This window comes from Pongo abelii, chromosome 11 (assembly GCF_028885655.2).
Source record: "Pongo abelii isolate AG06213 chromosome 11, NHGRI_mPonAbe1-v2.0_pri, whole genome shotgun sequence".
NCBI lineage: Eukaryota > Metazoa > Chordata > Mammalia > Primates > Hominidae > Pongo > Pongo abelii.
The window spans coordinates 122,376,918-122,404,665 of NC_071996.2; the positions used below are offsets into that span (position 1 = coordinate 122,376,918).

Here is a 27,748-nt window from a genome sequence, read left to right on the forward strand (position 1 = left end):
TTCCCAACAGTTTCTCTAAAACTCCAAGAATTGAGTCTCATTGGCCTGGTTTGGGTTACCAGCCCCTTCCCTGAACCATTGTCACTAGGATGGGAGCTGGCTAAGTCTATGTCTTTAATCTATGTCTTGTGGAGGGCTTAGCCCCATGTAAGCCACATGGATTGAGAATGTGGGAGAAGTGGTTTCCCAGGAGGAAGTTAGGGTATTCCTACCATGGAGTGGTGGGGCCGGAGGCTTGGCCAGAGAGACAACAGTGGTGCTCTCCAGAAAGAACAGATGGGACCCAGCCATTTCCTAGAGTTTTCTCCTCCCTTTTAATTTTTTTCTTACAGGGATTTCATCTTGAGTCCACCCAAAGAAATTATGATTCCAGGCCAGGCGCGGTAGCTCACGCCTGTAATCCCAGCACTTTGGGAGGCTGAGACGGGTTGATCACGAGGTCAGGAGTTCGAGACCAGCCTGACCAAAATGGAGAAACTCCGTCTCTACTAAAAATACAAAATAAGCTGGGTATGGTAGCCTGCGCCAGTAATCCCAGCTACTTGGGAGGCTGAGGCAGGAGAATCACTTGAACCCGGGAGGCAGAGGTTGTGGTGAGCCAAGATCGCACCATTGCACTCCAGCCTGGGCAACAAGAGTGAAACTCCGCCTAAAAAAAAAAAAGAGAGAAATTATGATTCCATAGGTCTGAGGTAGAGCCTGGAAATTATATGTTTACAAAATTCCCCCAGGTGGTTCTGCTGGGCAGAGTAGTTTAGGACCCATTAATCTAGTGGATGGCCTTACCCGCCTCTGCTCCCTACTCAAAAGCAAGTATATGTGGGGCTCTAGCTTATAAATTAGGAATGTCTTTTTACTCAAAGGAGGTCAACATAAAGAATTGTCTTTATATTTAGGAACCAGACAGAGGCAAGTGTAAATTAATGAACCTGCTTCGAAGCCCATCCCCCACCCACCCCCAATTCTGGACAAATAGGAAGTCAACAAAAGGCCCCTCTCTAAGACATCGGAGCAGTAAGCAGACCTACCACGCTCTTCACACAGAAGTTACTCATTAACCCTCATTATGCAGAGGAGGTAGGACCCTTTGTCACTGTGAGCAGGGGGTTGCAGAGGCCTGGTTCTACCTTGGGAACAGTGCTTATCATCACAGCCTGGGGTTGGACAAGGAAGCCCATGCACTGGAGCAAACACAGTTCCAGGTGAAGGAGCCAGACCCCAGTTAAAAATGAATTCTGGCCAGGCACGGTGGCTCACGTCTGTAATCCCAGCACTTTGGGAGGCCAAGGCAGGCGGATCACCTGAGGTTGGAAGATCGAGACCATCCTGGCTAACACAGTGAAACCCCATCTCTACTAAAAATACAGTAAGTTAGTCAGGCGTGGTGGCACATACCTGTAATCCCAGCTACTCGGGAGGCCGAGGCAGGAGAATCACTAGAACCTGGGAGGTGGAGGTTGCGGTGAGCCGAGATCGCGCCATAGCATTCATTCCAGCCTGGCCAACAAGAGCGAAACTACGTCTCAAAAAAAAAAAAAAAAAAAAAAAAAAAGGATTCTAACTCTGTGTGCATATGAATTTAGGACAAGCTGGAGATGGATTAGCTGCGATGGTGGAAGGTGGAGGGGGGTGGGCAGGATTAGCCGAGTCATCAAATCCCATTATCTGTAACTGGCCCTAGGACACATCATTTTACTGCCATTTCTCACTATTTTTCATATCTCTGCCACCTATGCTGTACATTCTTTGAAAGCTGGAGCCCTACCTCACACCTTTTTGTGTTCCCACCACCTAGCCCAGTACCGTGTAGGCTACAGTTTCTCAAATAGTATCTGCTCATGTGATTTAATACTCTTATTGAACATTTTCCTCAAAGCCCTTGAAAAGCAGAACTGACTCTCCATAGAGCCTCTGGAGCTTTGGGGAGACCATGGGGTGTGGAATGAGTAGCCAGAGTACAGCTCCCAGAAAGCACAGTCAGGACTTGGGGCCAGTATGGAACCTGGCCCAGAATCGATACTCAGAGCTTCAGAAAATTAATGTGGCCTGCAGCAGGACCAGAAAAGGGGACCAGAGCCTAATATGCTGTCCGTCTTCATGACCCTAGGAAGCAAATCAAACCACCCCCAGGAACAGTCTGAGTAGCAGTGGGTATGAGCACAGTATCTGAGAGGAAAGCACAGATATAAATTTGGGTTTCAGAAACCAAACAAAAAGAAATGATAGTACCACCCTGGTCCTTTAATGAAAAATGTTCTAATGAGAAAAAAAAATGCTAATGGCACAGGTCAAGTGAAGCTTTCCTGCTCTGTAAAAATAATGATGACAGTATAATTTGTTAACAATTAACATTTATGAACACCATGCACATGTGATATACAAGCATTGTTGAGCATTGCATGATTAAATAAAATCTTACAAGCTTATGATGATGGTCCTTTTTTTTTTTTTTTTTTTGACAGTTGGTAGAACTAGCTGAAGTTTTATTTTGGGGGGAAAAAAATGGAATTGTTTTGTAGCTGGAGATATGGGCAAAGGGGGTGCCCCAGGCAGTAAACTCCCCTGCAGGTGGGCTGAGGGCTAGGGCTGAGCCTCAGGTGGGTCTCCCATTCCCTGTGCTCCCCTGCACAGTGGCCTCCCTCCCGGGCTCTGGGGCAGCCGCAGAAGGGGCAGGCTGGGAGGGGCTGCCACAGCTGTTCGCTTGGGCTGGACATCAGAGGACTCGGACACCAGCTTCCCATTTCCCATTGCAGGCCTCGATCTTCCCAACCACAGCCCTGGTGGAGCTGGTGCGGCTGAAGGCTGGAGCCCAGGCTATAGCTGAGGCCAAGGGCTTGTGAGGCCCCCATAGGCTGAGCTCATACCACCTGCATAGCCACTGGTGGTCTTCGTATGGATGGATACTCATGTTCTGCATCCCAGACTCCAGACAGCTCTCCTCACCCTCCAGCAGCTTCCTGTAGGTGGCGATCTCGATGTCCAGGGCCAGCTTCTGGTACTCACCCAGCTGCGCGCCATGTCCTGCTTGGCCCGCTGCAGGGTGGCCTCCAGCTCAGACAGCTTGGTGTTGGCATCCTTAATGGCCAGCTCCCTGCACTGCTCGGCATCTGCGATGGCGGCCTCCGGGGAAGCCCTCCAGGAAGCCTCTCCAGGCCCTCAGTCTCAGCCTGGAGCCTGCTGATGTTCGGTTCATCTCGGAGATCTGTCTTTGTACAACGCAGGTCATCCCCATGCTTCCCAGCCAGTGTCTGCAGCTCCTCATACTTGGTCTGGTACATGCTCTCAGTCTGAGCCCAGCTGTGGTTGGTGATCTCCTCCTACTGCGCCTTGGATGGTCCACTTTTATAGACCTCAGAAGAATTAAGAAACTTGCCCCAAGGGCCCCAGGTCATAAGTGGAGGGGCTGGATTTGAACATAGACCGAATGACCTCAGAACCCACAAAGGAGACCCTGCACTGTCTGTCCCTCTTAAGGTGACAAACACTTTTTGTGCGATTTGTGAATGAGTGAGATTTCTTCTTTGCCCCTCCCTCTGCTGATAAAGGCCTCTGAGAAGGCTGGGCGAGGTGGCTCATGCCTGTAATCCTATCACTTTGAGGCTGAGGCAGGCAGATTGCTTGAGCCCAAGAGTTAGAGACCAGCCTGGGCAGCATGGTGAAACTCCATCTCTACAAAAAGTACAAAAATTAGCCAGGCCTGGTGATGCCTGCCTGTGGTCCCAACTACTTGGGAGGCTGAGGTGGGAGGATCCCTTGAGCCCAGGGATGAGTGAAGATCATGCCACTGCACTCTAGCCTGGCAAAAGAGTGAGACTTTGTCTCAAAAAAAAAAAAGATGTGGGGAGGGATCTGGGTCAGTGAGCCCCTTGTTCTGGCCCAAAGGAGGCCTGGACTCCAGGGTTCAACTGCTTTCAGGAGGCAGCTTCGGAAACTCTAGGGCCCCTGAGTGACTCCTGTAAATCAAGATAAGAAAGGCCTTCATGGTGGTGAATACAGTCTGGGGACTGAGTACCATGCAGGGGTTGTTGGGAGCAGATGAAAGAAGAGGGCCTTGGGGCAGAGAGGAGAGGGCTGTGTTTCGCTCTAGGGAGCATCTGAGCTAGAGTTCTCGAAGGCCCTTCTTTCCCCCCAGAGCCTCCAGTGAGGTTTGCACACCTTCCTGGGGCTACGCCTGATAGGCAGAGGAAACCTTCCACCCAGAGCACAAGGGTGGGAAGGCTGGACTCTCAGAGGGTCTGTGTTCGTAGATGAAATCAATATAGAGGAGGAAGGGATAGGATAAGGGATATGGAACTAGATGAAGACCCAGTCACAGTGGCAGTTTCTGGCAGCCACCTGCCTGGTTGAGATGGAAACGCTGATTCCAGCTCCAGCCCCCAGACAGGCTAAGAATATCCCAGAAAAGCAACAGCTACCACCCCCACCCTTCTTGATCTGCTCCTACATCTGTAGTGCTATGCTGGGCGCCAGCGGGGCCTAGGAGGAGAAGGAGTGGGGGACGAAAGGGAGGAGGCAAAAAGCGGGCTTGGTGGAGGCAGAAGGTGAACCAAGACCTAAAGCTTCTGGTGAGTGCTGGGAGGACTGGACAGAGAGAGCTGTTCTCAGGGGACAGTAAAGGAGGTGAAGGCAGGAGCCAGGGAGTTGGAGGGAGATCAGGACAGAGGATAGGAAAGGAAGAAATGGCCCCCCTTCCATCAAGGAAAGCAGCAGAGCTTATTGCAGGGAAAAGGAGTCACCAGCTCACCCCGTCCTCTCTGTCCCCGTCACCCTGGGCCCTCCAGCATCTCAGCATTGGTCCCTTCTCTCCCCACCCCAGAGCATCACATTCCTCATCTGGGCTCCCAACCCTATTCACTGTTCAAAAGAAACTATATTTGGGCTCCTTAATTAAGTCCTTCTAGCAAAGAGCCTGTGAAATGGGAAAGACATGAGAATTCGGGTCTCCCTCCTGACAGCTAGCAGCACCTCCTCTGTCAATTCCTCTCTTCTCTCTGCTTACCCTCTCCCCCCTCCACTGTTATCTGTAGAGGGGTTCTGCTCCCCTCCTTTGTTTTAGCCACCCACTTCTCCCCTGGGGTAAGGTCCTCAGGAGAGGGAGGGAAGGCTGGGCTGGTGCATACCCACCCCCTCTGCACACCTCAGGAGCTGAGACTGATGGGCAAGGGAGTTGGGGGTGCCAGGGTTGGGGGGCAGCAGGATCCAGGCATTCAGATGCCCAGGCTGGGTCTTCATCCTGGCTGTTTTAAGAACCTGTGTCATCATTAGCCTCTTTGTAAGGGCCCCTTGGAGACAGGGAGGGGCAATGACCTTGGTTTCTGGGGCCTTTGATGTTTATTGGGGATATCCTGGGCCTCAGCCATCTTGCCCTCCTCTTCTTTGCCTTCTCACCTTTCGGGGGCCCCTCTAAAGCTTGGAGGGACCTAGGGAGATTTACATTGCTGAGAGCCTAAGCTCCCCTCCCCTTCATCTCCTGGGCTGAACCGCAGAAGTGCAGGCCTCACATGGATGCTGTGCACACAAAGACTGAGCCCATCAGACAGAAACAGATTAGGGAGAAGCAGACAGGGCTGGAGCTGGAGAGTGAAACAGATTCACAGGACAGATTTTGTTTAGAATCACAACTGTGGAGTTGAAAGAGGCTTTAGGAATCCTCTTCTAGTCCAATTCCTAAAATGTTATCTTATTCTTTTAATATTCATTTTTATCTGATAATAAGAGTCAAATCCATAGAATCCCTGCATTTTAATATGATGAAACCGAGTCCCAGAGAGCTGAAATTACTTCCCCAAGGTCATACAACTGGCAGCCATAGACTAGGACTCCTGTGTCCTGCCTGCCAGACTATGGCTTCTCAGAAGGGAGATAAGAAGAGCCAAAGGGAGGCAAAGCGTGAGCAGTATTGTCCGGAGATGTTCTCTTAAAAGATGGGGCCCACCTGCCCAGGTGGGGTGAGTGAGAGGAGCATCTATGGTGAATCTGACGGTGATGCACTCATCAATAAGGCCAGATCCTACCCAGGCTAAAACCTCAGTCTAGGCCCTCCAGTTCTTGGTCTGGGCCTAGAGTATTTGCCTTAAAGAGCCTTCAGGAATAACCAGTTATCTGAATAGGCACTGTTCTAGGTAACCTACAGAGCAATAAAGACAGACAAGGAGCCTGGCCTCAGGAGCTTTCCCATCTAAGGGAGTCTGATACAACCAGCACTGCCCCAGAGGAACATAAGGGAGATGGACAGATGAGAAGCAACACAGAGATACTATTATAATGAAGATAGGTGAATCATAGAATATGAACCCAAACATAACCTAACCAGAAGCGTACACTTGCAAATGTGGGAAAGCCACCAATCTTCTATGAAGCCCACCTCCTCCATGAAGTCTTTCTGGTTTCACTAGGCTTATTCCCCTTGGTCTCCCCCTGCAGAAACATAATAACCCTCCCTCTCAGCTCTCAATGCCACCGGCTTATATACAACAGCAATGTTGTTACTCTTTCTGGATCTCTTTGATTAGCTTGTCTGCTCGTCTTTAAAATTCCATCCATATCCATCTTGCACATCTTAGACCCAGAGCCTAGCCCTTAACCAAGTTGTTATGTAGCCACTGTTGCTGATGGGAAGAGGCTGGAAAGGCTGAAGTCAGAAAGAGTATTAGGTCCCTTCCAATCTATCAAAAAAGCTTCTTGGAGGAGGTGGGAGTTCAAGAGCTTGACATTCTGAGAGAGGGTTCTGGCCCAGTGGAAGGAGCTCAGAGATGCCGGAGAGATAACCAGAGCAGGAGGGTGGGGAGCATGTGAGCCAGAAAAAAGGTTGGAGGCAGAGCAAGGTGGAAAGTGAGGAGGAGGAGTAGGAACCTCTGAGGCACCTGGTTTGGGGTCCCTGAAGCAGAGGGGGAAATTCTTTGTTCTGACCAAGAGGACAATAGGAGGTCAGAGCTGGGCCAGGAATAGGGTACCATACTGATGACACTCTGTGGGTGCTGCTTAGAAGACGTGGTCCTAAATGACCTTAACAATAGGCCTTATGCCAGTGAGGGACTCCTGGGAGCAGCGCTGGAAGGACTCATGTGCCATTTAGATCCACATGCCCAGTGTTTCCACCAGCGCAACTCAGTCTCTACAGGGCTTGTCCTTAACTACCAGTGAACTGACTATTGCTTGGTTGGCAGATAAAGAGTGACTCAGAACACCTTGTAGGAGGAAGTGGGGCCAATTACAGGAGCTGAAAAGAGGGAACACTTTCCACAACTATGGGGAGAATGAGAGTTTGGGAAGGTCAGCTTGGGCTGCAAGAGAATAAAGATCAGATCCTAGGGAGCAGAGATACCCTGTTGAAAAAGTGCATATTGGGTGCTGAGTTAGGGAGAAGGTACAAGGCTGCATGTGCACGGTGGTAAAGAGGAGGGGAATGGAGACAGGCAGACCACAGGCCTCCAGGAGGGTGTGAGTGAGCAGGGGCTGTGGAATGGCTGGGAAAATGTTGGTACCTCTGGTAGCTGGAACTGCAGCCCAAGTAGATTCTAGAACAGCCTATCTGCAGTGACACACACACACACATATATATGCACAAACCAACCCTGACAGCAGTGGATCCTTGGAGCTATGTTTGTGGTCTGTGAGGAGCATGGAGGTGACTCCAAGGGCAATCCTGAGAATTCACTGAAATACATAGGCAGGTGTTTGTCTCCACATCGAACCCATGTGCTCCTACAAGGTCCACTTACTTAAGAAGCCCGAAGACTCTTGTGCTGGAGGAGCCACAGAGAGCAGGCTCCAAGAAGGGTGGACATGATCTAACAAGGCAGATAGAATAGGTCCAGAACTAGCTGTGCTCAAGACCTGCAGGTAAGTAAGGCCTGGGGAGTCCAAAATCCAGGGCAAAGGGCTGATGGGTACTCAGGAAGGAACAGACAGACCCAGAGAGAAGTGGACAGGACCCAGCCTAACAGCTTGCTCCTGGGAGTGAGGACAGCTGGAACCTGACCTGCAGGAAGCACTTAATGATGAAACCCACCTCGACCTGGACCCAGTGCTGGGGTGGAGGTTGGTCCAACCCTCTTGGGCTTCCGTCCACACAGGAGGCTCCGTTCGCTATCCAGGACTGGGTAGACCAAGTGATCCAATTTCTAGCATTTCCCCAGGGACCAACCTTATCCATCATCCACCCAAGTATGAGATCTGTGTGTGTTAGTGGGGACAACTAACCGAGAGGAGCTGCCCAGGGACCAGAGCCAAGGGTCTGCCCCACAGGCTCAGTTGCAGAGAATCAGAACGGCTAGCAGAAGCCTCAGGGGCATATTTGAGACCTTGCTGCTCCCCCTCTCCCCCTCAAGCTGAAACCCCCAAGGAGGCGGGTTGTGACCTGCAAGGAGGCTCCGCCAGGACTCCCAAACAGGCAGGGCAGAAATGTGCCTGCTGCAGCCCCCCTAGCGACCTGGGGGGTGGGGGGCGAGGTGGGGTCGCAAAGAGGAAACAGACCTGACAGTCCCATTGGAGGAGCCAGTGCAACGCGACCCAGCTGGGACCTGGGCATGCGGTGAGGGTACTCACTGCTCACATTGGCCCCCACAAAAATTCAAAGGCAGAGGGAAGGAGAGCTGTTCCCATGGTTTATCTGCTACCGCGACCCAGTGCATCAGAACAAGCTGACCCAGGCCCTAGGATCCGGAGGAGGTAGGAGCAGCCACCACCCCTCCTCAACTCTGACCCTGAGGAGGCCACTCGAACAACGACCACCGCCTTCCCCTTCCTCCGTTCGGGGGAAGGGAAAAGAGTCAGGGCAGAGGGTGGGGATTGGGGCGGGACTTGAAATTGAAGTGCAAGAGTCTATTGGTCATGGGAGCTGCCCATCAGGAGTGCAACTCGGGAGCGGATTGGCCGCGTGAGGCGGGGCACGGCGCGGCGAAAAAAGGGGCCCAAGGGGTGGGGCTGACGCTGCAGCTGGCGCAGCTCAGGCTCAGAGTAGCGGAGCCGCCTAGCAGCCACCTTCCCCCGCCAGTCCGCGCGCCCGGGCCGGGGCTAGGCCCCCCACCGCCGGGTCCCCCGGGGCTGCAGTAGCAGCGGCGCCGCCCGCGGCTCCCGCTGGGGCCTGGGCGCCGGCCCCGCTCTGCAGGATGGGCACGGTGCTCTCTCTTTCCCCTGCCTCCTCGGCCAAGGGCCGGAGGCCCGGCGGGCTGCCCGAGGAGAAGAAGAAGGCGCCGCCCGCGGGGGACGAGGCGCTGGGGGGCTACGGGGCGCCGCCAGTGGGCAAGGGCGGCAAAGGCGAGAGCCGACTCAAGCGGCCGTCTGTGCTCATCTCGGCGCTCACCTGGAAGCGCCTGGTGGCCGCGTCCGCCAAGAAGAAGAAAGGCAGCAAGAAGGTGACACCCAAGCCGGCATCCACGGGCCCCGACCCCCTGGTCCAGCAACGCAACCGCGAGAACCTTCTCCGCAAGGGCCGGGATCCCCCCGACGGCGGCGGCACCGCCAAGCCCCTGGCGGTGCCAGTGCCCACCGTGCCCGCGGCCGCCGCCACCTGCGAGCCACCGTCGGGGGGCAGCGCGGCCGCTCAGCCGCCGGGCTCGGGCGGGGGAAAGCCTCCGCCGCCGCCTCCCCCAGCCCCGCAGGCGGCGCCGCAGGTGCCTGGCGGCTCGCCGCGGCGGGTCATCGTGCAGGCCTCCACCGGCGAGCTGCTGCGCTGTCTGGGCGACTTCGTGTGCCGACGCTGCTACCGCCTCAAGGAGCTGAGCCCGGGCGAGCTGGTGGGCTGGTTCCGCGGTGTGGACCGCTCGCTGCTGCTGCAGGGCTGGCAAGACCAGGCCTTCATTACGCCTGCAAACCTGGTGTTCGTGTATCTGCTGTGCCGCGAGTCGCTGCGTGGGGACGAGCTGGCGTCGGCTGCCGAGCTGCAGGCCGCCTTCCTCACCTGCCTCTACCTCGCCTACTCCTACATGGGCAACGAGATCTCCTACCCACTCAAGCCCTTCCTCGTGGAGCCCGACAAGGAGCGCTTCTGGCAGCGCTGCCTGCGCCTCATCCAGCGGCTCAGCCCGCAGATGCTGCGGCTCAACGCCGACCCCCACTTCTTCACGCAGGTCTTTCAAGACCTCAAGAACGAGGGCGAGGCCGCCGCCAGCGGCGGGGGCCCACCGAGCGGGGGCGCGCCCGCAGCCTCCTCGGCCGCCAGGGACAGCTGCGCGGCCGGAACCAAGCACTGGACTATGAACCTGGACCGCTAGGGATACCCAGGGACCGCGCCCATCCCCCGCCCCAGCCCCCGACACAAGCTCGGACCCCCCCGGGACAACCAAGCCACCACCGCTGTTATCGCCGCTCAGCGCCCCGGCTGGGCGGAGGAGGAGCCGCCCATGCCCCTCAGGGGAAAGTGGAGGCCGGGACACCAGAGGCCGCGGTGTTCGGATTTGCTGGGCGTGGAGTGGGGACGGAAGATGAGCGCGGGAAGGGCACTCCAACCTCACTCTTCCCGTCTGTCTGCGCCCCCATTTCTCCATTTCTGCCCGGGTGTTCCCCTTCCCTTCAGTCCATTCCCCCTCGGTTTTGTCCATTTCCTTGCCTCCTTTTTGTGTCTTCATTTTTCTTCCTGTCTGCATTCCTCTCTCTCTCTCCCTCTCTCTCCTGTTCCTCTCTTTCTTCCTTCCTCTCCCTGCCTTTCCATTTTCCGTTCCTTGGGTTTGTGTGTCTGCATCTCCATCTTACCCCTTGCCTGACTGTACCCCGTTGACCCCTGTTTCTCCTCCTGCACCTGTGTCCCCATCTCCCCTTCTTGTTGCTCCTGTCATGTGTCACCATCTTTCCTCCTGTCTGCCTTCTTCCTCCACTTGTGTCAGCTTGCATTTTTTATTCCTGACTGAGTCCCCACACCCCTCTCCCCTGATCAAAGGGAATATTAGTTTTTAATTTGGATCGACTGAGGTGCCAGGAGAAACTGCAGCCCCAGGCATCCAGACAGCCACCAGGATGGTCCCTCGCCCCACCCCCACCGCCTCTCCCCACCTTTTCCAACGTGTTGCATGCTGGGAGCTGGGGGGGTGTGGGGGAAGGGGCTGCCGGCTTCTTTCAGGAGGCTGAGGTTTGGAGGCAAAATCAACCTGGGAGACCATCCCGGCCGCGGCGCCTCAGTGGACAGGTGGGAGGAAAAGAAAACTTCTTACCTTGGAGGAGGGACATCCCGCTTCCTTATCCTTAGCTTTTTTGTTTCCCCTCCCCACTGCCCTTTTTAATTTATTTGGTTGTTTGCGGAGGGAGGGGGGAGGGGGGTAGGCTGGGCCGGGAACTGTCCGAGGTGCTGAGCTGGGGCGGGACCGGAATCCTCCCGGTAGAGTACCAGGGACTGGGTTGGGCCTGGGGCCGTGTCCAAGGTGCCAATGATGCGGGCCGACAGAGCAGGCCGCACTGTCTGTCTGTCCGTCTGTCCCGGAAAGAACTATAAAGCGCTGGAAGCGCCTGCAGATGGTTTTGCGCCGGTCTTTCTTTGGGCCCCGGGAGGGAGGGAGTGGGAGTGGTAGTGGAACTGTCACAGACAAGGCAGGAAGGCAAGAGATGGGGCTCTAGTAGGGAAGATCAAGTACCTGAGAACTTCTCCTCCTCCCCATCCCCACCCCCGCCATCGGCTTCCATTTTACAGAGGGTAAAGAGTAAAGCGAGGAATCTGAGGGTGAGGCCCGGTGATAAAGCTGAATCCATCCCCCCACTTCCGCCTCCATCTTGTCTGACCTAGCTCCTCATTAATGCCCGGGCCACTTACAGACCGAATGATGGGGACAGCGGAGTTGTGCCCTTTCTGTGATGAGACCCATTGAGGCAGAACTAGCTAGTCCTTATTGCTATTTTTCCCTTCTTCCCCATCTCTACCCACCATATATCGGTCAAAAGTACAGTCGGGCCTAAGTCTGTGTTCACCACTCCCAAGTGGGGCCTGTCTGCCATACTTCTCTCCTCGTCCCCCAACCACCGTGGGGCAGCTTCGACGATGCCCTGGTCGCACACCCACTCGGGAGTCTTGGGAGGTCCATCCCTGCTTGAGACTCAGACCCTTCCCTTTATCCCCAAGAAGGGGCAAACACGGGCAGCTGGGGAGAAGGAAGCCATTCTCTGGGATTGAAACAAGAGGGAAAATGCGCTGTTTAGCCTGAGATCCCTGCTCGGTCCCCATTGCCTTCTTAGCCACGTGGCTAAGCGCCCTGTTCACTGTTTCATTGGCCCAAAGAGGCCTGGCTTCAACAGAGTGCCCGCGGCTCCGACCCTAGTCCGGCCGTGGCCGAGAAGATCCGGAAAGAACCCGGGGGGACCTGCCCGGGTTCGCTGTCCGTGGTGCTGAATGGCGCGCTCGGGCGGGGTCGGGGCTTGCAGGGGCAGGAAGAGTTGCAGACTCGGCCTCAACTAGGTCTTCCGGATAATTTGGGAATAGGGTGTCATCTATTCTGGCGGCAAGTTACAGAAGTCTGACTCCAGAACCCAAGAATGTCGGTCCCCACTTGCCCTCCCGGGACGACAGGACTCGATTGCCCTGGCCTCAGCCCAGCGCCCTTGTAACCTGCCTGGAGCCGGAAATCCCCAGTCCAGATTTGTGAATCGAGTTCCCGGAGGGAGGGGGAGAGCTGGCGGAAGGGAAGGCGGGAGCAGCCGCCCATTGGCTGGAATTTGGCGCAGTCAGCGCGGTGCCGTCATCTCTCCTGGTTTGGGAGGAGGGAGGGAGGATCACTTGGGTCACCCCGCGGCTGTCGGCTGTCGCCATAGTAACCAGACTGAGCGGGCGGGGCAGCCGCTCTACTCTCCCACCTCTGGCTGGGGAAACAATCCTGGTCCACCTTATTTGGAACTAGCTAGTGAGGCTAGCTATTTGATTAGAGTTTCTGAATTAGAGGAGCCTAAAGGGGATGGGAAAGAGAGCAGAGACCCTACAGAGACGCCCCTCTCAACCCCCAACAAACATCCTGCCTTTGGATACTGCCCCTGAACTCTTAGACACAGCACCCACCCTTTACTGCACACACACACCCCTCCAGGAACTTGTGGTCTGGCACCTGGAGACGTAGAATGAGCAAAGGCCACAATGAGTAACATTTAGTTAAATCTCACTTTTGACATGCCCCAAGGCGTGAAACACTGCCATAATCCGATTAGGAGGAGAGGGACTGGAGAAGGATCAACAAGAATACATGGAAGAATTAGCCTCCTGGGTCAGACTTATCGGAGTCCTGTTTTCTCAGGGATTGAGTGACAGAAGTTGTAAGGAGAAGGACCCAGAACAGTCTTCTGAGAAGGCAAGGGGAGGAGGGAGTAAGTGCAGAAACAGAATAAGGTACCTTCTTTCCTGACCCTGAGTTAACCCGGGGAAAGTGAGTCCAGGCTGCTGATAAGGTGGTGAAGGGGGACGAGAGTTTTAGAGAGAAACCAGAAAGGAAGAGGGGTGGACTAAGGAAAAGATGGAAGTGAAGGAAAGGAGACAGAAACCCAGCTGGAGCAATGACTCAGCACTTCCCCTAAGCAAAGGGCTGGAGTGACTCTCCCAGCATAGGAGCAGCTGTGAGGGCAGGAAAGGAAATGGACAGATAACCGGTAATTCACCCCGTCACATGACACATGTTGATGCATACATTGATGCATAACCAAAGGCACACATTTTAACCCAGAAGTGGACACAAACGCATTTATACTGGTGAATCATAACATGTACACACCTCTACTCCTTTCCTCCCTGTCCCCCTTCCTGGAACAGAGGACATTCTGTTTTGGAGCCATGTTCCCCTGTCCATGGAATACCTCGCTACTTATTAGAAAAGCAGAAATGCAAAAAATCACAGACATGTGGGGGGAGTTGTCATGGTAACTGCTTTGCCTGCCAGGCGGGGTGCCCAGCAACCAGAGCATCTAACAGTATTCAGGAGGACATCCTGTGGTCTCCACTTACCGGGATCCTACCCCAGGCAACCAGATGGGCACCTTTTGAAGATGTCTGCAACAGAGGCTGCTGAAGAAGCCCCTCCAGTCACATCATCATGATCAGGGACAGCTGGAAACCAGGTGTATGGGCCTGATCTTCTTCAGGTACCCCACTTTAAGTAGCACTTCTGGTCTCTTTAAATATAGACGTTTGCTGTGAGTGGCTTCAAGACAGCAGGATTAACACTTCAAAGGCTTTTATTTAAGAACATGACCTGACTGGGAGTGGTGGTTCACACCTGTAATCCCAGCACTTTGGGAGGCCGAGGCGGGTGGATCACTTGAGGCCAGGAGTTTGAGACTAGCCTGGCCAACACGGTGAAACCCTGTCTCTACTAAAAATACAAAAATTAGCTGAGTGTGGTGTTGCGTGCCTGTACTCCCAGCTACTCGGGACTCAGGAGGTTGAGGCAGGAGAGTCTCTTAAACCAGGGAGGTGGAGGGTGCAGTGAGCTGGGATCAGCCTGGGAAACAGAATGAGACCCTGTCAAAAAAAAAAAAAAAAGTATGAGCTTCCCTCTCAGCATCTTGCCACAAAACCTACAAAGAAGATCATATCTACACACACAGGATAGGAGTGTAGATGAGAGGTAGAAAAGTTGCTTAGTTGGCTGGGCGCGGTGGCTCATGCCTGTAATCCCAACACTTTGGTAGACCAAGGTGGGCAGATCACTTGAAGTCAGGAGTTCGAGACCAGCTTGGCCAACATGGTAAAACTCCATCTCTACTAAAAATATGAAAATTAGCCGGGTGTGGTGGCACATGCCTGTAATCCCAGCTACTCAGGAGGCTAAGGCAGGAGAATCACTTGAACCTGGGAGGTGGAGGTCGCAGTGAGCCGAGATCACACCACTGCACTCCAGCCTGGGCAACAGAGCAAGACTCAATCTCAAAATAATCAATCAATCAATCAATCAATCAATCAATCAATGCAAAAAATAAACAATTAGCTAAGCATGGTGGCACACATCTATAGTCCTAACTACTTGGGAGGCTGAGGCAGGAGGATCACTTTAGCCCAGGAATTTGAGGCTGTAGTGAGCTATAATCACACAACGGCACTCCAGGCTTGGTGACAGAGTGAGACCCTAATTCCAAAAAAGGAAACGAAACACCCGGAGAAAATATGGATTATTTATTGTTATTATTATTATTATATTGCATCTTGGGGTGGGTGGAGAATGTCTTTTTAGCAGTAAAAAGACCTTAAAGGAACAGATTGATTCATCTGAGACTCCATTTAAGCTTTTGAATGTCAGAGACAAAGAGAAGAAAAAAGAAAAAAGTTCATCACATAACCCAATTTATTTTCTTCATAGCATTTGTTCCCACCTGATAATATTTTTGTTATTGACTTATTTTGTATCCTTTCAATAAAAACAAGGTTGAAACACCAGTGACAAATGGAGAGAATGTATTTGCAACACAATATATTTTTCAATAGAAAAATAGCTAAAACTGGAAACAACCAATTCACAAAAAGAAACATAAGCAGGCCAGGTGCGGAGGCTCATGCCTGTAATCCCAGCACTTTGAGAGGACAAGGTAGGCAGATCAAAAAGTCAGGAGTTCAAGACCAGCCTGGCCAACATGGTGAAACCCTGTCTCTACTAAAAATATAAAAAATTGACTGGGCTTCGTGGTGTGTGCCTGTAATCCCAGATACTCGGGAGGCTGAGGCAGGAGAACTGCTTGAACCTGGGAGCTGCAGTGAGCTGAGATTGTGCCACTGCACTCCAGCCTGGGCAACAGAGCAAGACTCCGTCTCAGGAAAAAAAAAAAAAAGAAAGAAAAGAAATGTAAGCAAATGATAAGCAAATAAAAAGATACTTACCTTTACTATAGACCAAAGAAATTCAAGTCGAAGCAGCAATGAGATATTACATCTCTTACACTGACACAGATTATCAAAATGGAAAATTCCAACCATAAGGAAAGCATGGGAAAATGAACATATTAGTCTTTTGGGGAGATTGTCTGGATCAAAACGTGAAAGGCAGCATGCTCTTTGATCTAGCTACCATATTTCCAGAAATTTTCCCTAAGAAGATAAGTGGGAAAAGATCTGATGCATAGATGCCTGTCATACTATTGTTTATCATAATAAAAAATTGGATATAACCTAAATGAACATTAGAAGGAGATTAAGTAAATTGTGATAAAGTGATATTCACTGGGATATTACGGACCATTAAAAATTGTACATCAGGCTGGGCGTGGTGGCTCAAGCCTGTAATCCCAGCACTTTGGGAGGCCGAGGCAGGCGGATCATGAGGTCAGGAGATCAAGATCATCCTGGCCAACATGGTGAAACCCCATCTCTACTAAAATACAAAAAATTAGCCGGGCGTGGTGGTGCACGCCTGTAGTCCCAGCTACTCGGGAGGCTGAGGCAGAGGAGTCGCTTGAACTCGGAAAGCGGAGGTTGCAGTGAGCCGAGATCACGCCACTGCACTCCAGACTGGCCACAGAGCAAGACTCTGTCTCAAAAAAAAAAAAAATTGTACATCAGTCTGGACACAGTGGCTCATACCTGCAATCCCAGCACTTTGAGAGGCCGAGGCAGGTGTATCACCTGAGCTCAGGAGTTTGAGACGAGCCTCATGGTGAAACCTTGTCTCTACTAAAAATACAAAAGTTAGTTGAGCATGGTGGCTGTGCCTGTAGTCCAAGCTACTGGGGGGCTGAGAAGGGAGTATCGTTTGAGCCTGGGAAGTGAAGGTTGCAGTGAGCTAAGATCGAGCCACTACACTCCAGTCTGGGCAGCAGAGTGAGACTCTGTCTCAAAAAAAAAAAAAAAAAAAGAAATTGTACATCAATATATATTTATCGACATGACAAAAATGGCATGATGAAGTGGAAATAGGAGATTGAAAACATTGTCATATCATCCCATTTCTGAGAGAGAGAGAGAGAGATTTAAACAGCTGTCTCCTTCTTGTCATTTAGATCTCGACTTAATAGGCTCCTCCTTCTCATCATCATCTCCTGAATTCATCTCAGTCTATCCCACAGTTACCCTCAATCACATGCCCCTAATTTATTTTCTTCATAGGATTTATCTTCCTGAAAATATATTATTATGACCTAAAAAAGAAGAGAATTATAAGGAAAGAAAGAAAAAGAAAAATAGAGAGGGAGCAAGAGAGAGAGAGAGAGAGAAAGAGAGAGAGAGAAAGAGAAAGAGATAAGGAAGGAGGAACAGGAAAAAAAGTGACACTGGACAGTGTCTGGAAAAGGAGAAACACATTTCTGCAGCCATATCCCCCACTCCTCTCTCATACATCTCCAAAGTCCCTTTGCTCCTTCCCCCAACCTCAAGCTGTTTCCAAATCCCTAGGGTTTAACAATGTCCCTTGCTGGATAAGGGGAGTTAAGCTCCTGTCCAGCCTGGCAGCCACGTCTATTACACACAAAGTACATATAAGGTGCATGCCCACACACAGAGCATGGACACACATACGTGCACACTCTTACAAGGATCCATCCAAGAGCATTTAAAAAACACTTCTCTATCTTTTTCATAAGTGCCATAGAAGATCCACTGTCCTTTATTCAAATAATAAAGCTAGGGGAAATTTTGCTCTTCACATTAACTTGTTCATATCCTTTAAATAACGAGAATTAGCACAGTGCCTGGCATGAGGTAGGTTCTCAATAAATAAGAGCTGATGTTTATTCAGATAATAGCTATTTTTTATTATGATAAATGTTATGATAAGCATTTGTGTGTCAGGTCTTTGCCCACTTATCTCCTTAGAACAAAGAATAAAAGAATAAATGGACTAAAAAGGGTGACAGTCTGCATGTTTACCTTTGGTTGCCAACAAGCGTGCCACCAAATACACATTTTTAGAACACAACTATGGTAACTAACTTCTCCTAGATGTTTTACCTTTTCTTTTCTTTTTTTTTTTTTTTTTTTTTTGAGATGGAGTCTCGCTCTGTCGCCCAGGCTGGAGTGCAGTAGCGCGATCTCGGCTTACTGCACGCTCCGACTCCCGGGTTCACACCATTCTCCTGCCTCAGCCTCCCGAGTAGCTGGGACTACAGGCGCCTGCCACCACGCCCGGCTAATTTTTTGTATTTTTTAGTAGAGACGGGGTTTCACCGTGTTAGCCAGGATGGTCTCGAAATCCTGACCTCAGGCGATCCACCCACCTCAGCCTCCCAAAGTACTGGGATTACAGGTGTGAGCCACCTCTCCCAGCCTCTCTTCTCTTTTCAATTGTTCTTGATTTATGCTAGGTTTTTGGTTGGCTTTACTTTGCATTTTAAAACACTTTGAATTTTATTCTGGTGCTTTTATAGTGTCTTCATTTCATTCCTTAATCTATTTTGGAATTCAACTTTGTATGTGGTGAGAGGTAGAGATATAATTATTTTCCCCAAATGACTACTAAGTTGTGCCAATTTTTGAACAGTCTTCCTTTAGCCCCAGTAAATACCACCTTATTATTTATGAAATTCCCACACATATGAATCTATTTCAAGGCTTTACTCTGTTCCATTAGTCTGCTTAACTATTGCTGTTTCAAACCACTTCTTCAATAACTAGTTTTGCAGCATGCTCATTATTCTTTTTCTAAAATTGTCTTGTCTTTTTTTTTTTTTTTTTTTTTTTTTTGAGATGGAGTCTCACTTTGTCACCCAGGCTGCAGTGCAGTGATGCAATCCTGGCTCACTGCAACTTCCACCTCCCGGGTACAAGTGATTGTCCTGCCTCAGCCTCCTGAGTACTGAACTACAGGCATGCACCACTGTGCCTAGTTAACTTTTGTATTTTTAGTAAAGACAGGGTTTCACCATGTGGCCAGGCTGGTCTCGAAGTCCCGATCTCCAAAGATCCACCCACCTCAGCCTCCCGAATGCTGGGATTACAGGCGTAAGCCACAGTACCTGGTCGTGTCTTGTCTATTCTTAATCATGGTACAGAAGAACTTGAGAACCAAGCCTGTCAAATTCCATAAAATCCCTTTGTGATTTGAATTGGGACTGCAATAGATTTGAATTGGGACTGTGAGCCACAGTACCTGGTCGTGTCTTGTCTATTCTTAATCATAGTACAGAAGAACTTGAGAACCAAGCCTGTCAAGTACCATAAAATCCCTTTGTGATTTGAATTGGGACTCTTATAGATCAATTTGGAGATCTGGCAATTTTGCAATATTGAGTCATTCCACCCAGGAACGTGCTCAGTCTCTTCATTTACTCAGGTCTTCTTACTTCAGTTCCTTAGTGAATATTTATAGTTTCTTTATTTAGATGTTTCTCATGTTTTCATTAGGTTGATCTGGGAGCATATTTGTATTGCTGTTGTAAGCCTGTAATTCTCAATTCCTTCTTTTTACAGGGTTATGGGGAGCCGTTTTATTGTTTGTTTGTTTGTTTCGGTATGTTGATCTTATACCTTACTGGAATTTTATTAGTTCTAATTGTGTTCTAGTTGAATCTTTTGGATTTTATAGGTAGGCATTCATATCATCTGTAAACAAGGACATTTTAATATCTTCCATCTCAATATTTACACACAGTGTATATCTTTTCCTGTCTTGTTGCATTGTCTAGGCTCTCCAGTACAATGGTCAGTGGTAGCAGTGATGACAAAATTAAAAGGGATAAAAAAGGCATCTTTCCTTTTCCCTAACTTTTATGAGAATTCTTCTCATATTTTACCAATGGCTTTTTAAATTTGTCTCTTAAATTTGAATATCTTCTTTTATGTTCATTTTGATATGGTAAGTCATGCAAAATCATTTTCTGGAAGTTGATACAATCTTAATCAAAATAATTATTCAAATTACCTGTCCTGTATAGAGCACCAGCTGAGCCATGCTGGACTACATGGTCCTGGGCATGTGCAATTTGAGGATATAGGAGTGGGAGGTGGCTGAATGTTCCCCTGGGGATCCTTTCTCCTCTCTGACTTTTAAAGGTAGTGTGATGTGATGCACAGAACAAAAGACTATGAGTCGGAGGTTTGAGTCTCTCCTCTACCATATATTAGCTACTAATCTAAGACAACGATTCAATCTCTTTGAATTTCAGTTTTCTCATCTATCAGATCAGAACAAGATCTTGGGTTAGTGTCTATCAGGTGCCTATGATAGGAATGACATATTACTGTTGTTAGGGTAACAACTATTGCTGTAGTAGTCAGCACTATTAATAACTATTAACAGGGACTAAACAATGACCAGGACAGGGACAGATTCCAGAATGGGGCCCTGGGGTGCTCTAACCAGCTTTGCTGGCCCCTGAGGTAGTGGGGAGACCTGAAGGCCTGGGCCTCTCATGAGCTATCCTGTGACCTGGATGACTGCGTTTACTCCTTGCTGCCAGACCTTGGTCCCAGTGTGACCCACGTGCCTCTCTTTAGAATGCCAGCCAGGGGACTTGCTTCTGCTGTCAGTATGTAGATACTTTTGCCAGCCTGGCCTAGCATAGCAACGTTCTTGAGTCTAGGTCTTTGGACCAGCAGGCCAGGCCCCTTTTGGGACTTCCCACTCCAGGGATCCCCCCAGGCTGGTTGGAACCAACAGAGAAGAACAGCTGAGTACTTCCTTCACAATTCACCTGCTGATCAGGGATGAGAGGAGATGCATCTTGGGACACTAGGCCCTAAGAATGGCATGCACACACGTTGCTACTGCCTGCACTAATGTCCATGCATCAGGGTATAGTAGAACTATCCTGAGATTTGCAGCAAATCTGGACTCTGCCATTTCCTCACTGTGGGATCTTGGGACTTTGTTTTCCTCATCTGTTATATAGGAATCATGATCATCTTCCCACTATATATATATATATTATATATATTTTTTGAGATGGAGTCTTGCTCTGTTGCTCAGGCTGGAGTGCAGTGGCATGATCTGGGCTCACTGCAATCTCCACCTCTCGGGTTCAAGCGATTCCCCTGCCTCAGCCTCCCAAGTAACTGGAATTACAGGCACCCACCACCATGCCCAGCTAATTTTTGTATTTTTAGTAGAGACGGGGTTTCGCCATGTTAGCCAGACTAGTCTCGAACTTCTGACCTCAGGTTATCTGCCCACCTTGGTCTCCCAAGGTGCTGGGATTATAGGCATGAGCCACATGCCTGGCCTTTTCCCACGATTAATGAGGCTGCTGCAAGTATCATTTGAAATTGTGTCTATGATGTGATCTGTAAGTTGTAAAGCATAGAATAAATACAAGGTGGTCCTGAGTCTGGCCCTCATGTTCATGGTCATAGACATGGCCATTGCACAAATGTGTGTGCAAGATGCCCTAGAACTGTGTGTCAAAAGTAGAAAACCAGGGGGAAAGGTTGGGGGATTGGGAAGGTGATCATAGGAAAGGAGGCTGAACCCAAGAGGTTATCATCGGAGCCTGGGATCTTTCATCACTTTTCCCATCCATCTCCCTATCTTGTGTTGCTCCAGATCTCTCCATGCTGCAGGATAAAAATGGACAGTGCTGCCTGAAGCCTCCCTGACAACCTCCTGCTGTGTTGCTAAGCAACTTGACCTCCTCTTCCAAAAAAGGAACCTAATGCTCAAGGTCTGGCCTTCCAGCCTCCTTTAGTTACTTCCTTCTTCTCCGACCTCAAGGAAGGAAGGAATCTCAAAGAAAGAGCATCTCTGCCTCATGGAGGGAGAACTGGGTGTAGAATTGGAGGATTAGACTGGTGGGAAATGGGATGAACTTGCAAGGCGGGTCTTTGCTTCTGGGCTAATCAGTGTAGGGGATGACAGTTATGGAGCAGCTTTCTGTGCTGGACTCTCTAGGCACAGGCTCTGTCCTTGCAGCAAACCAACAAGGCAGGTATGATCAGTGTTTCCATTTTATGAGGTCACTGAGCCTCACAGAGAGTAAGCAGCCTTCTCAGTCTCACAGGGAATAGGCAGAGGATGAGTCTGAAGCCACACACATCTGGGTTCCTTCTACTCCACCATGCTGTTCGAGATATTTGCAAGGGTCACGGTAGACCACAAGCCTTCTAAAATGCATTTCTCACTTTGCTATTTGTGTGGAACCCCTGATGAATGCTGGAATAGAGCACCTGGCTTGAGGTTGAGCTGGGGTTTGGGCATACAGTTCTGCTACTTCCTTGGCCTCTCAGAATCTCAGAATCTGCTCCTTGTTCCAGTAGTGAAGATCAGAGAATAAGGGGTGGGGATAGAGTGGAAACTGGGCTGCCTAGGCTTGAACTGCATCTCTACCACTTGGCAGCTCTGTGATCTCATGCAAGTTATTTGACATTTTGTGCCTCAGTTTTCCTAATTTATAGAATGGGAATAACACTAGAGCCAACTCCAGAGGGTTGTAAGAATTAAATGAATGTAAAGCTCTTTGAATAGTGCCTGGCACATAAAGGTTCAATAAGTATCAGCCCTTATTATTATTACTTCTAGGAGGCTTGAGCATATAAACCTCTTTCACATCCTTAGTGGTTAAGAGAATTCACTGCCACTGAAATCAAACTGGGTCCACATCCTGCACTGCCCTTTCTCACTGTGTGATTTTAGACGAGTTTCTTAATCCCTCTGTGGCTCAGTTTTCTAATCTATAAAATGAAGAAATTAATAATGTGTACTTCAGGGTATTATTGTAAAGATCAAATATAATATGGGTATCTGTTATGGTAATGTTAGTTGCTGTAACAAGAAAACTTCCCACTTCCAAATTTCATGTAATAGTCTACACAGAATCATGGGAAGTAAGCATTACTATTATCTACATTTTAGAGGAGAAAACTAAGTGTCAGAATGGTGTAGACATATTCCTAAAGTCACATAGCTAGTAGCTAGCTGAGATCTTGTAGTTTGAAATTCAATGCATTCTTTTGTTACTTCATAAAGAAATGGAGGATGTTCTGAGTATAGGAGGCCAACCATGTGATAGTGGTTGCGGAGCCATAGCCAGTCGAGAGGCTTGTTCTTGGTGAAGTTCACCATGGGGCCCAGGACAAGGACTGGGCTGACGTGGAAAAGTAAGCCCAGGTTCCTTTCCAGGGCATGTGGAGGGCATCCGATGGGGATGAGAGGGAGAGGAGGCAGGTGCTTGCTTTGTTTTGGATTTTTTTTTCTGCTCGTTTAATAGAAAGCACTGATATATGTAGCGAGGTACTTAAATCGTTATTTAATCTTTATAGCAACTCTATGAGGTAGGTTAAATGGATATTATCATTTTACAGATGAGGTAATTGAAGCACAAAGAAGTAAAGTAACTTGAATAACGTCACATAGCTTGCAAGTGTCAGAGCTTTTAAACCCTGGAAGTCCAGCCCAAAGCTCCAAACCACTAAGCTATGTTGTCCTTTGTTTTCAAAGAAGGGTATGCTGGGAAAGAAACAGCAAACAGGATCCAGTGGGAGAGAATTCTCAGAAAGAGAAAAAGTCAGCTGGGGCCAGGCACAGTGGCTCATTCCTGTAATCCCAGCAATTTGGGAGGTCAAGGTGTGAGGATCACTTGAGTTTAGGAGTTCAAGACAAGCCTGGCTGACATGGTGAAAACCCATCTCTACTAAAAATACAAAAATTAGCTGGGCGTGGTGATGGGTGCCTGTAATCCCAGCTACATGGGAGGCTGAGGCAGGAGAATCACTTGAACCCGGGAGGTGGAGGTTGCAGTGAGCCAATATTGCACCACAGCACTAGCCTGGACGACAGAGCAAGGCTCTGTCTCAAAAAAAAAAAAAAAAAGAAAGAAAGAAAGAAAGAAAGAAAAATTCATCTGGGCACAGTGTCTCATGCCTGTAATCCAAGCACTTTGGGAGGCCAAGGTGGGAGAATCATTTGCGGCCAGGAGTTTGAGACCAGCCGGGGCAACACAGTGAGACCCATATCTCTACAAAAGCAAAATAAGATTAAAACAAGCTGGGCATGGTGGTGCATGCCTATAGTCTCAGCTACATGGGAGGCTGAGATGGGAAGATCTCTTGAGCCCAGGAGTTCAAGGCTGCAGTGAGCTATGATCATGTCACTGTCCTCCAGCCTGGGCAACAGAGTGGGACTCTATCTCTAAGCAAAGGAAACAAAAGAAATAGGAAACATCACAGTCAATGGGACACTGAACCATTCACCTCTAGACATGACATGCATCATCCCAAGATGGAGGAGTGTCATGGAGAAATCCTGCTGACCAAACTACAGTAGGAAATGCCAGTCAAGTCAATATATAATCAGAGCCCCACCCCACCTCAGAGTGATCTTCTCCAAGCCTGTAGCACTTCAATTAGATAAGTGAAAGCTTGCAAAAGGCATTGGGGCAACAAAACAGTCTCTATTTCTTATCAGGGACAAAACGTACTTCCTTATTAAACAGAGACCTAACCAAGGACACTCATAAGGCAAGCTGTCAGTTTGTCCTTTATAACCAATTGTAGGCGGTGTGCACCTGTACTGAGCAAGCAGCAGGTCATGTTTACGTGAGGAAGAAGCTATCTAGGAAGGCCAGCAAGAGGGGATCTAGTGGGATGGTAAGGATTTCAGCTGTCAGGTCATGGGCTGGCCCAGCCACTTCAGTTCTCCAAGCCTTGGTTCCCTCATTTGAAAATAGAGGTAACCATCCCCATCTGGCAAGGTTGTAGCCAGGTCAAAGGAAATACCACCTGTAAAACATTAGCATAGGGCAGAGCCTGGCAGAGTCATGTTCAATGAGTGGTAAGGCATACTTTTATCATCAGCAGATCCACTTGACATGGATTATAAATAGCTAAAGAAACAAGTTCATTTTGGTGCATTTCAAAGACATATTAAAAGAAAGGTGAAGGCCAGAAGAGCAGAAGGCTCTGAGGAAAGTGCATCACAGTGGCCCATTACGATGCCTGTCTATGGTCACGTGAGCTGGCATATGAGAGTGCTCTGTGAGCCTCAGTGCCTTCAGTGGCATCATTGCACTGTGACTGTGCAGGTCCCAAACAGTATGGACATGAATGTCCTCAAGCTGCATGTTAGCAGGGCTTCTAATTCCATCTGCAAGTGATAGTGTGTGGAGCTTAGTTGCACAGAGCGCATGTTACTGGAGGAGATATGGGTCTGTGTCATCCTGCATGGGAATTATCCTAAAAACAAAGTGATCAGTGACTGCTCAGGACTGTGGAAAGGTCATTTGGAGCAGTGGGAAAAGGTCTGGCAGAGGAATAAGAAGATACAGGTCTTAGAACAAGCGCTGGGACTTCAACCAAGTCATTTAACATCTGGGGCCTTGGTTTATTTATCCTCCCAGAAGATAAAGCAATACCTGCCCTGTCTTCCTAACCTTGGAGGGGTCAAAAAAGTGATAGGTATGAAAGCATTTTGTAAACTGTAGTGCAAGCATACGGCGGGGGAGTGAACCATACTTTCACTAGCGACTTGAATGAGGTGATAAAGAAAAGGCTCAGAACTTCAGAAAATGCAAGAGGGGCTTGACCCTGGATTGGGAGAGGAAAGCAATGGTGGGATCAATACCTTGGAGGGCCAAGGACTGAGGGGTTAAGGGTCCATGAGGACAGACCTGGATCATCAGGAAGCTGAGTGTGGTAAGAGTGTGGCTTCTTCAGGGATTGGGTGGAGTACAGTCCTGCCAAGACCATAGTAACTCAGGGCTTGGAGACATCACAAAGGCAGGGGCTCCCAGAGCTGAGATAATCTGGAGAAGAGGATACCCATCTACTGCATTCTGAGGTTGGGTTCGACCTTGTAGGTCATCTTGGATAGACGTTTTCCAGCTCTTCTTTTTTTTTGGAACAGAGAGAACCTAATTGACCCTTAAAGTTCCACAGAGCAGAGTTTGCAAATCTCTGGTTCAGCCTTATTATTTTAATGAGAGGAGAATGAAATCCCAGAAAAGAGATGTGATTATGTGAAGGTCACACAGCAAGTTGGTTGCCAAGCTGCAACTGGAACTCAGAATTTCTGGTTCCCAGTTCTGTATCTTAGCCTCCCAAACTGGCTATGTGGACAGGAAAGAACAGAGGCATGGGGTGAGCTTTAAGGATGCAATTTCATAGGTAAGAAGATCCCTTAATCTAACAATGTCTCCCCCAGCTGCCTAAAAATGACTAAAATCCCCCCTTTATTGACTCCTTCACAGGATTCCAAGAGTCTCAAGGTTAGAGAAGTCGCCTAGTCCACCTCCCCTCTCTGCTTCTCACAGAAGGGTCTGCTGAACACTCTGGTGACAAGGTTAGAGAAGTCGCTTAGTCCACCTCCCCTCTCTGCTTCTCACAGAAGGGTCTGCTGAACACTCTGGTGACAGAGAACTCACCCAACATGTTCCATGGCAGAGGCTCTTCATTAGATCAAGGTGACATCTGTTTTACTGGAGCTTCCAACCACGTGTCCCAATACTGCTCTTAGTCACATGCATCCAGGTCCTCTCTCTCAGGACAGCACTTTGAATAAATGAGGACAGCTCCCATCCCCCTTTCTCCCAGTTGACTTTCCAGATACATCTCATATTGTTGTTAGCTTTCCACCATTTTTCCTCTTCACTTCCTGGGCCTACTACACTGTGTGTCCTCCACTTGGTCTCCTCCTGAAAGCAACACTGTGCACAATGTTCCTGGGGGCAGACTTATCAAACCAAGTGGACCACTTCCTTCATCTTAGGTGTCATAGCTCCATCAATGCATCCTCAAATTACATTGATTTTTCTGCACTTCACCCTACAGGTTCCCATTTAATGTTGCATTGGCTAGGACATTACTCATTTACACACAGGCTCTGCTGAGCGCCACCTTTGCCAAGACTCTGACCTCCGTTGTTTCATTTAAAGATGTAAGAGCAGGGCCTCACAGTCCTTCCTAAGGAATTTTACTTTGTGGCTGGGTGCGGTGGCTCACACCTGTAATTCCAGCACTTTGGGAGGCCAAGTCAGGTGGATGACTTGAGGTCAGGAGTTCGAGACCAGCCTGCCCATCATGATGAAACCCCACCTCTACTAAAAATACAAAAATTAGCCAGGTGTGGTGGCAAGCGCCTATATCCCAGCTACTCGGTAGGTTGAGGCAGGAGAATCGCTTGAGCCCGGGAGGCAGAGGTTGCAGTGAGCCGAGATCACTGCACTCCAGCCTGTGCAACAGAGTGAGATCCATCTCAAAAAAACAAACAACAACAAAAAAAACCAAAAACAAAACAAAACAATAACAAAACCCAGAAATTTTACTTTGCTACATTCAGCCCACAATTTTTAGCAACCCAGATCTTTCTGGTTCCTGGCTGTATCTTCTCAGTGTGTTTCTTCTTCCTCCCAGCTTCCTGACCCCTGCAAATAGGGCTGTAAAGAGGCTCTCTGATGCTGCACCCCCTCTCTCACTGCCACCGTGCAAATCACAGAGGACCCCTACCAGGCCAGACTGGCTCACCTGCTTGATGAATGCACCAGCCCACTCTCCCATCCCGGAAGGCATGTCGGGGATAATGATGTGGAACATACTTGTTTTCTATTCAGCTATGAAAGCAGGGTATTATCAAATTTTAAAAGGCATCGGCCAGGCACCGTGGCGCATGCCTGTAATCCCAGGCACTTTGGGAGACCGAAGTGGGTGGATCGCTTGAGCCCAGGAGTTCAAGACCAGCTTGGGCAACATGGCAAAACCCCGTCCCCTCTACAAAACACACAAAAATTAGCCGGGGATGGTGGCACAGGCCTGTAGTCTCAGTTTCTCGGGAAGTTGAAGTGGAAGGATCACTTGAGCCCAGGAGGTGGAGGTTGCAGTGAGCTGAAATTCCACCACTGCACTCGGCCTGGCAGCCTGGGCAACAGAGAGAGACCCTGCCTCAAAAAAATAAATAAATAAATAAAAGGCATTGAGAAAAGAAAGAGAGGATTTTGACAAAAA

At 49.5% G+C, this 27,748-nt stretch overlaps 1 protein-coding gene and 1 long non-coding RNA gene across 2 annotated transcripts; both read left to right on the plus strand.

Annotated features, from left to right (window-relative positions):
- Positions 1-8,955: 8,955 nt before the first annotated feature.
- CDK5R2 (cyclin dependent kinase 5 regulatory subunit 2) lies at positions 8,956-11,490 on the plus strand. Its single transcript, XM_002812865.4, has one exon. The coding sequence runs from the start codon at positions 9,111-9,113 to the stop codon at positions 10,212-10,214; it is 1,104 nt and encodes a 367-aa protein (XP_002812911.1). The 5' UTR covers positions 8,956-9,110; the 3' UTR covers positions 10,215-11,490.
- Positions 11,491-11,506: 16 nt separating this feature from the next.
- On the plus strand, positions 11,507-27,535 carry LOC100938611 (uncharacterized). Its single transcript, XR_008523023.1, has 4 exons — positions 11,507-14,043; positions 21,363-21,480; positions 25,999-26,090; positions 27,161-27,535. It is a non-coding gene; the product is annotated as an uncharacterized LOC100938611 (long non-coding RNA).
- Positions 27,536-27,748: the final 213 nt, after the last annotated feature.